The 9,932-nt window shown below is 42.6% G+C and overlaps 1 protein-coding gene and 1 long non-coding RNA gene across 2 annotated transcripts in view; one reads left to right on the plus strand and one right to left on the minus strand.

The window, feature by feature from the left end:
- The window catches only part of LOC120557117, an 89,926-nt gene extending 80,349 nt beyond the window's left edge, over positions 1 to 9,577 (minus strand). The window contains exons 1-2 of the mRNA XM_039797150.1: positions 9,559 to 9,577; positions 8,836 to 8,920 (exon numbers count right to left, since the gene is read on the minus strand). Of these exons, the coding sequence (XP_039653084.1) occupies positions 8,836 to 8,905 (70 nt within the window). The 5' untranslated portion in view covers positions 8,906 to 8,920; positions 9,559 to 9,577. The remainder of the gene's footprint in view (positions 1 to 8,835; positions 8,921 to 9,558) is intronic.
- LOC120557696 lies at positions 7,079 to 7,590 on the plus strand. Its single transcript, XR_005639003.1, has 2 exons — positions 7,079 to 7,267; positions 7,367 to 7,590. It is a non-coding gene; the product is annotated as an uncharacterized LOC120557696 (long non-coding RNA).
- Positions 9,578 to 9,932: the final 355 nt, after the last annotated feature.

The following is a 9,932-nucleotide window of genomic DNA, read 5'->3' on the forward strand; positions in this document are numbered from 1 at the left end:
GGTCCCGCCCACGTCTGTGTTGAGAGCCACAGTACCTGCACTCGCCTGTCCCTCTCATGCTCTGTGCATGTTTAACAGTTGGCTCATATGGACTGCTGGCAGGCCGCTGTCGCCGGCCCTCTGCCACATTAAGGCTCTCCCCAGGCCTAGAGTTGTCCAGAGCCATAGTTTTCATCTTATTGTCCATAATCTCTGCAGCGCGGCAAATCTCAACTGCCATTGCCAATGTGAGGTCTTTTTCTCTAAGCAGGCGGCGTCTTGCGCCCTCATCAGTTATTCCAAGGACAAGCCTGTCTCTTATAAGTTGGTCCCTTAAGGTTCCATATTCACACGTGGCTGCTTTTTCTCTCAGTCTTGTTATAAACGCATCAATAGACTCACCTTCCTCTTGTCTCAGATTTCCAAAAACGTATCTTTCAAAGATGACATTTTTAGTGGGTGTAAAGTAATCTTCAAGCGCTTCCAGTATGGCTTTCACATCTTTCTGCTGGTCTTGTGTGAGATCCAGATTGTGCTTTTATAAGTGTCGGCACTCACTGCCCATTAGCCTTCTTAGCGTCGTTGCTTGCACGTCCGCATCCTTCTCACAGAGTCTGGTCGCCAGCAAGTAATCATCAAACTCTGCTCGAAAACTTGCCCAATTGCTGCTCAAGTTGCCAGACATCTTCATCGGCTCCGGAGGCGGAATGGACGACGCTATCTCACAGTCGCTGCTATGGCTAACGTTAGCCGGTTTGCCGCAAACACGACTTATCTTTACAGCAAATAAACCAAACGTGTCGCGTTAGCGACTGGCTACCTAAGCTCACTCTTGGGTCCCGGTCTATCTGACACCATGTTGCATGTTGGTGAATAAGGTCGCTGCACAAACTACGAGTTTGTGGCAGCTTTGCTACAACGGGCAAAGCTGCACAACGGGCAAAACCGGGAAAGCCTCCAACATTAATGACTTCCTGTTACATGAGAACATACCCAAATTCCCCACAGGGTGGGGCTGTTGCCTAAGCAGTGCAACCCTGTAACACCCTCTCTCCCCTTGGGCCCTGGTAATCATTATTGGTTTTACCGCCAGTCCGACGCCCCTGCTTGCAGCGCACATGAACAGATGCGCAATATTAGCTCACACATAAAATAGCACCCTCGTGAATTAGCCTACTGTTGCTAACTTACATTCATAAATCCTGCATAACATCGTCCCATACCTAAAGGACCTCAGACTTACGTATTGATGCACGCACAGAGTAGTGTCGACAAACTTAGTCCAATGAGGGGAGAAAGGAATGTGTGATAGCGTTCCACTTTTAACGCTTTTTTCTCTCTCACTCGAGACCACTGCGTCCAACGTTACTAGAAGGTAGAGCGAGCTCCAACTGACAGGGAGAGAGAGAGAAAGCATCACTACAGCGACTAGGATTAGTGTGTTTGACAGGTTGGGTGGGTGGGAGGGGGGTGGCATCACGATGGTGGCTCTCCATCGTGATGTCTGCCAGCCATCACGATGGACGATGATATCGTCCATCGGCACAACCCTAATTTCCAACTTCAGCAGATTTCTTCATCTCCATTTCCTTTATGTTCAGTCTGAAGACACATTCATTTACAGAAAAAAAGAATAACATATAAATACAATTATATGAATATAAAAACATAATAAAAGCGTTGAGAGTGATGTAGAAACGGCCTCCTCTCTCTGAGACCTGGGGCTCCTCAGCAGGAAGGATCTTTGTAGCACTGTCCAGCCACTCTACTTTAGGTTTTGGAGAGCCATGAACTTTACACTGCAGCACAGATCCATCCTTTGTTTTAAGTATTGTGACTGATGGTTTTGGAGCTACACCTATGAACATAATAGAAACAATAGATTAAAATGGACAGTTATAGTATTAAACATGTACTATCAGGAGCCTCAAAGACACATTCCAGGCAGCAACGTCAGACGGCACAATATTTAAAACACATTTAACTTCTTCCAGTATGAGCTAGATTCTGACTTATATCATGGCAAAGCACAGATACAGCCAATAACCTTTAGACTTCTGTTAGATTTATTTTGCTTCAAAAATATAAAAAATGATGTATCAAATATGAAACATAGCATCTTTAAAGACATGCAAACTCATTGTGTCAATAGGTCTGAATTGTGTTAGTCAGAAATATTTTTAATAATTTCTGCCTGAATGGAAGATTTATCATACGATATATATATTTTATATATAATATACAAAAAAATATTTCACTGGAGTGCCGCTTTATCATTTAATTTCAATGAGGGTATACTAAAGATTAGAACACATATCTTCAGTTTTCCAAAATGACCATAAAGAATCAACATCTCTCTGAAACATTTTGCTTTGTTTTCTATAACAACCGATTATTATAACCTTCATAGGATTTACTCCTGAGTGCTTGGTCTTAGCTATGTGTACCTAATACATTGAAATTAAATAGATGTAGTTAGTACTGTTTTTTTTCATTGGGATGGATGAACAAAACGTGACCAATGCACAATTATTCCTATTTTTAGCCACTGACTGAAAAAATAAGTTGTTTTTAATACACATTCAGGTAACGTAAAATATGTTGGCGTATAAATGTCACAGTTTGGTCCACAGATTTAACGTTTTTTAAATCATATCAGGCCTGTGATCACATACATGTGAGAAGTAGAGAGTAACGTTATTAAAATCAGGACTCACCTGGGACGTTTTCCCCTGTTCTGTTTTTTAATATTATAAAGCGCGGAGGTTGCACGCGACCTGAGATTTACATGTAAAAGTGATTAAATAAATATAAACACATTTTCATGTTGACTGCAGAAGTCAATACAGACATATTATACCTCGTTTGAAACTGTAAATGTTCGTTTTTTCAACAAATTGTAGAATATAATCTTAAGGTTAACGACATCACAACAGTAGCGTCTTACTTTACGGCAGCAAACAGTTAGCAACTTATCTGCTCTCCTGTCTAGCCGCAGTTCAAATGTATTTAACAGTCGAAAACAGACATTTATAAACACACGGGGGCTCGTTTTAAATTACAAGAGTTCACTTTTGTCTATTAATATAAAACGTGGTGCAGGCATTACAGACAAGTTAGAGGAGAGATCCTGTGAATTTCAGACTGATGGTCCTTAGTATGACTGAATTATTGTATTTCAAATTGGAATCGAAAAGGAATAAATTAGAAAGCTTTTGTTTTTCTATGTACAATATGTTATCAATTTAACTCTTTCAAAGCCTGAAGTGAGATGAACACACCTAATGAAACCTAATTAGTGTAAGTTTAACCGTTATGCAATTTGTATACATCAGTTCCTCGTGGTTCTGGTATTATACAGATTCAAATGTTGCAGTATTAAGAGGCAGAAATATACATAATCAAAAATGAGCCTCAAGAGGTTAAAACACGACCTAAAAGGCAAAACAAAACATTAGTTAGTGCTTGTAAAGAATTATCAACTTGAGACAAAAAGTATCCAGCAGAAATCTTTAACTGTTTAATGAACGTACTCACCAACAACAAGCTCAATCTTGAATGTTTGAGGTGGTTGAAGTTTTGGGAAATAACAGGTGTAGTTTCCGCTGTCGGCCACCTTTGTATTTCTGATGGTTATGGAGGCGTTGCCGTGTTTCAGTTCATCTTCAAAATGAGCGACTCGACCTTTGAACTGCTCACTCTGACCACCTCCGCCATTATTGGAATGCCGGCCGTTGGCATAAAAGAACACATCCACAACATCTTTCTTCCAGTCAAACACACCTGACGTAATGTCCCCCTTGTTGCTAAGGGAACAGGGTAACATAACATCACTGTCTTCCTCCACTGTGATCGGTGCTGGCCCTGGAAGATAAAAACATGAATTAATCAGTGTGTTTACATGCAGAGTCATTAAGTTTATAACAAGAAACTTGTTGTTTTTTGTCCTCGTCTTGAACAACGTCCAAAGCAAATCCTTTGCACTGCCCACCAGATAACACGTTGAACATTTTTACATTATATTTCTTTATTAGGCCTACTTCAGTCCATCTATTTCTTTCCTCATATAATAATGATGATCTTGATAATACGATAAGATGAGCCTTTATTTACCCTCAGAGGACAGATATGAGTAAAGATAAATACAGGAAGTAAAATATATTTCTTCCAAATTAAGACGGCAACAGAGACAATGAGTGACTCAGCAGCTATTTGTAAAAAACTGTCATTTAATTTGGCTGTAATTTGTAATTTAATGTTTAAGTAGCATGCCTATTGTTTTTGGGGATGTTTTGGCAGTTAGTTGGTCTGTGAGATTTTTTATTGGGTAAGTGGTCTGAAAAAAAAAACAAAGACACAATGGTCTAAACTACACTCAGGGAGAGGGCTCACATTGAATCTACTACAATCTAATAATGCAAAGATATAAAGCCTGGCCTGGCTTTTCCCAAGCAATGACAAACATCAACTCGGTTGTTAAAAGTCTTTTTCTCTCTCTCTGCATATTGTGACCTTCCAATAATGTGAGTGTATGAACTTGAGAGTGGAGCTGGTGGAAGAATTACAGAAGTCTCTCTTCTCTACGGCAGAAAGATTACTACTAGGACTTTCACTTCCTGGACAGAAACAGAGAACAGCTGCTGTGCTTGTGTCTGTTAATAAAAAAGGTTTGACAATGATCTGAATACTATACGTACATGTCGCTATTCACACAGCGCTTGCTTCACTGACTGGTGTATTGTGGGTATGTAGGTAGGTAGGCCAAAAAACAAGAAGATGCTTCAGGCAGCAGATGTGAAGAGTTTCTAGGAAATGCACATCAACGGCCCAACTTCTCACAACAGGATGTAGCCTAGGCCCGCCCACACACATGCACACAAACGTGTGTGAAATGTAAAAATATCATATATCATCATTAGTGACTACAAGCTGTCAATTTTCGGGTTATGGTAGGGTTAAGGTCACTATTCGGGTTTCTGAAACATTCGGAATAACCCGTTTACATGCATGAGCAGAGAGAGTTACTCCTGTATACATGGAATTTGTAATTAATTGGCAATTGGATGGGGATATGCCGATACGCGTTTACATGACCAAAATTTCGGGTTAGAAAAGGGGTAACCCAGGGATCATTTTCGGGTTTTTAAAAACAGGAATATGAGCATATTCATGTTTTTGCAGGTGTTTACATGGCCGTGCGCGACCGGGTTATTGCTAATATTCCGGTTTTGAATGGGTTATTGGCTGCTTGTAAACGTAGTGACTGATACAAGAGATTCTAGAGCACTGTGTGAAATAGTGTTCTGTCTGCAGCACATAATTGCCCTACCATCTTCTCTATGGTTGGATCAGAGTCTGAAACGGGCCAGTAGTACTCACCAGAACTGAGTACCGGCACTTCTGATCTGTGTCCCCATGAGTACCCTTACTTCTAAATTTCTAAATGTTATCAGTATTATTAATAGGCTAGTCTCGCTTTGCCAGACCTTCCTTCACAGCGTGGTGGAGGAGGGTCTGGCTAGTCCCCACAGCATTCCTGGATGGGAGAAAAACGTGCTCTGGTTTATTGGCATTTCTTTAAAGGAATATGCAGACTTATTGGGACTTTGTCTTATTCACCGTGTCCCCCAGAGTTAGATAACTCCACACATACCCTTCTCATCTCCGTGCGTGTCATAACTGTGTCTGACGCACCCACCGCTAGCCTAGCTTAGCACAGATCCTGGAGATAACCGGCTCCATTTAGCCAAGTTTAGCACAGATCCTGGAGGTAACCGGCTCCATCTAGCCTAGCTTAGCACAGATCCTGGAGGTAACCGGCTCCATCTAGCCTACTACTCCCAATAAGTGACAAAATAACGCCAACATGTTCCTATTTACATGTTGTGATTGGTATAGTTTCAGCATGTACAAATAACAAGGTCACATGACAAACAGCCATCTTCTAGCCGTATACATACTGGGAACTATATTCTCAGAAAGACGAAGCTCTGCTACTTCTGCTACTTGGGCGGAGTGATTTGCCCGCAGCACCTGATAAGCCCCGTGGTGAGGACTAGAGAGTTCGCCTGAAGGGTGTTGCGCTAATCACTCCGCCAAATCTACTTTAATTAAACGGCCAAAAAAAGGGTCTGTGCATCAGGTGCACAGTTCAAAGGGTTTTACTTAGTGTCTTCATTAATTCATTGGTGTGTTTTGGGTGTAACATGCAATAAACGAATCAGATATCATCTCCCATTCCCTTTAAAAGCCAGGTGCATTTGGAACTTGGAGCACTGTTGTTATGATGGAGGATTTGCAGTAGGAAGGAAAAGATAAAGTGATCTGCTTGTGCCTGAAGTGAAAGCGTGCGAGCAGATCATACGTGGGATGAGCACTATGCCACCACAACTCCATAATACTATTTTTTAGCTGCTGCACGTCCCTGTCTGTGTAACAAGCATAGCGTGTGTGTGCATTTTACTAACGCGCCGTTAAAATAACAATGAAATGCTGCGTTATTGACTTTAGACCAGGTTTTTGTTGGTCAATGGCGTGATCACTGATCTAACCTCCAGATAGCAATACGCCCAAAATGCACCCGAACACACCTCCCTGTAAGACCAGCACGCCCATGGGCGCTCAGATGGGCGCTGGTGCATTTGCTATTTAAACGACGTGGGCGCTGGACGGGAAACTGACAACTACGTTGGCGTCACTACTAGATGTGAGTCGAGTGCAGACGGATAAACTGACAGCTCAGACAGCAGATAGTTATCTTGAGTTGTTGTAGCTTGTTACTGGGGAGAAAATACACTGTAGCAAGTACACATCGTAACAGTACCCAATAACATTGCCATTTGCTTGACAGGTCAAATTGACCATGACGTTTTTTTTTTTTATTTGGATCTTTTTTATTTGTATCTGGGGAAGGAAATGAGGATCACAAACAACTCACAAGTCGTCCTCGTCATTGTCGCAAAGTGACGCATGCACAACTCACATCTGCACTCGACTCACATCGGGTCGTGACATCGGTCTTAAATGTTATGGGTCAGTGTCTGTCTCCCTGTCCCAGCCTGTTTTCCTGTTCCCCTTTCCCTTGTGTGTGTGTGTGTCTGTCTACATGTCACTCAAGAGGATCTAGGTCAAGGGGCGTGGCCACTCTCACCTGCTCTGCTCCAGCCAGCTGCAGATCATTCCAGTAATCAACCAACACCCAGCTGCAGCTCATTCCAGTACTCAACCAACAGTTATCTACCCGGGCTGTTCACCTCTTCAGCGCCAGTTCGTTGCAACCATTCCTGTGGTAACGTGGCTCCACTCTGTGCTCGAGAGAATTCAGTCCTGTTACTAGCATACCTGTTGCCTCCTTTGTGCTTGTCTCACGCTTCCCATCTCTGTTCAGATCCCGCCTCTGGACCTGCTGCTTTTCGGTTCTCATCTGCCTCCTCGCTGCCTGCTCACCTCGCAACTCCGTTCTCAACCAGCCTTTCCAACCAGCTCTCGTCTTCGCTGCCTGGCCACACACCCGCCGTCTGATCTCCAGCTTCGACTCCACCTGGAGCTGCTCTCCTGGCCATTCCCTCCTGCACTATCCACATTGTGTCCAATAAAACACTGCTAACCGCTCATCTGTGTTTGTGTGCCTGTTCTCAGTCCTGGGTCCGACTAGAGCCTAACATTAAACTAGCAAAGAAATGTGCGTCAGGCTTTGTGCTGCGCTGCGCCGGGTGCAAGATAGGGCCCTAAGAGTTGAAATGCTGTAGCAAGCAAATATTTGTTGTTAAAATGTACATCTCTTTCCATCTGTGTGTACCCATGTCCCAGAAATGCTTGTTACCAACCTAGCTCCGGGGAGCTTATTCCCCGGAGTCCTCATGTTTCCTTGGATCAGGATGGTACCTAAATCATGGTGGCAGCTGTCGCCATGGTCCTGCTCTACGCCCTGCTGTGCCCTATTACACCCTACGCTCTGCAATGCCCAGCTACGACTTGCTACCTCTGGCCAACGTCCTGCCACGCCCTGTTACGCCCTGCTGTGCCCTGCGACACCATGAACTATTGCACCGTCAGACACCGCCTACCAAGAGCCTGGGTCTGTCCGAGGTATCTTCCTAAAGGGAGTTTTTCCTCGCCACTGTCGCACTTACACATTTATGTATGCTCTCGGGGGAATCACTGGAATTGTTGGGTCTTTGTAAATTATAGAATACAGTCTAGACCTACTCCATGTGTAAAGTGTCTTGAGATAACTCTTGTTATGATTTGACACTATAAATAAAATTGAATAATTCCTTTAAAAAAAGCATCCTGAAACATGTGTATTGTTTTGAATCTGCAGAAAGTTTTGAACAATGCAGCAGATTAATTAATTTGTTAATTAATACTATTTACATAAATAAAGAAATTTGCAATGCCGAAAAGGTACAAATTGTTGCAGAAAAAATTACCAGAATGCAGAAAAATTTTATAATATAACACTTTTCCTTAAGTAAAGGATCTGAATACTTGGTCCATCACTGCTTATAAACATCCTGGGGTTCCTACTTTAGTTTGGTTTAACAAAAAGCTTCAGGCAGCTGGCAGCGGATGAAGAGTTTATCGGAAATGCACATCAATGCCCCACCTTCTCACGACTAGATGGATGGACGCACACACACACACACCTGCAGAAATGACGCTATATCTAAAGTTACTAAATAATATTTTTAATCTGTGCTAAATATTATTATACATAATGTGACCGCAGCTGAGCAGCATGATTAATATTCTGTTTCCAGACCTCTGCATGTTTACATTGAAATAATTAAAAATAAATTACATTTGCGGGTATATAGGCCTAGCCTATTCCAGTGTAATGATCAGTTTTCTTACCGTTTAGTTGAGCAGACGTGACTCCAGAGCGAGTCAGGAGGCAGAGACACAGAAGAAGAAGAAGCTCCATCGCTGTCGATGTCTCCTAAAGATAAAGCATCACTTTAACATCACAACGTCTCTTATAACAGAGATGGAGACACTCCTACTTGGTACTGATGTAACAACAGCACCATTTCCTGCACAAATCCTTCAGAATAAAAGCGTCATGTCCACAGAACAACGACTCATGCATTCTGCACAAGAGCTGCTCATAATGTGTGCAAACTGCAAAAGCTCTTTATCTTCACACCAACATTATATATTCACTGTTATTGCACGCATGCCTGTACGTCTTCTGACCACTTTATCAGCAGAAGTAAAACCTTTTTCTCCAAAATAAAATTAATGAACTAAATGTTGCACAGAAATGAGGTACTGTTAGTTGGCAGCAAAATGCAGCCGTTCAGGATCACCAACCAGGTAAAGTGGGATCAATACTTTTTGATAGCAAAAAAGTCTATACCGTTGGTTTCCCAAAGTTGAGTTCGGGAACCCCGAGGGGTCCTTGAGGGTGCTCCAGGGGGTCCGCAGCAAAAAAGGGGAATCATTTTTTCACAAACATTCCATCCATAAGTAACACAATGACAGAATGTATGACTGTTTTGGTCATAGGTTTCTCTCTGTTATAAAAAAACCAAAAAAATCCTAAATCAGATAGTCGACCCTGGGAGGAAATCTTACCAATTGGGGGTCCGTGGTCTATTTGGTTCAGTTTAGGGGCCGTTTTTGGAGTTAGACTGCATCTCCTCCTCCAGGAAAACGCTCCCATAGTTTGTTTGTTTAAAGGTGCTGTAGGGAGGATTGTGAAGATCCAGGGCTTAGCCAAAAATTTTTAACATCAACAACTTCTCAGTCCCTCCCCCCTTTCTGCTAAAGCCCAAAACGGTCTCCTAAGCCCCTCCCCCCACAAGGGAGAATGAATGCGTGTGCATGAGCAGTGATTGACACATTGTTAGACACCCCCCCTGGCCCTGATTGGTACATCTGAACAGGGAGCGGTGGATTTTTGCAAATCGCACTCCAGGCTGTAGGTGGTTCCAGAGGAGCCGGATTTT

The sequence above is a fragment of the Perca fluviatilis genome, chromosome 4 (genome assembly GCF_010015445.1).
Source record: "Perca fluviatilis chromosome 4, GENO_Pfluv_1.0, whole genome shotgun sequence".
Taxonomy (NCBI): domain Eukaryota; kingdom Metazoa; phylum Chordata; class Actinopteri; order Perciformes; family Percidae; genus Perca; species Perca fluviatilis.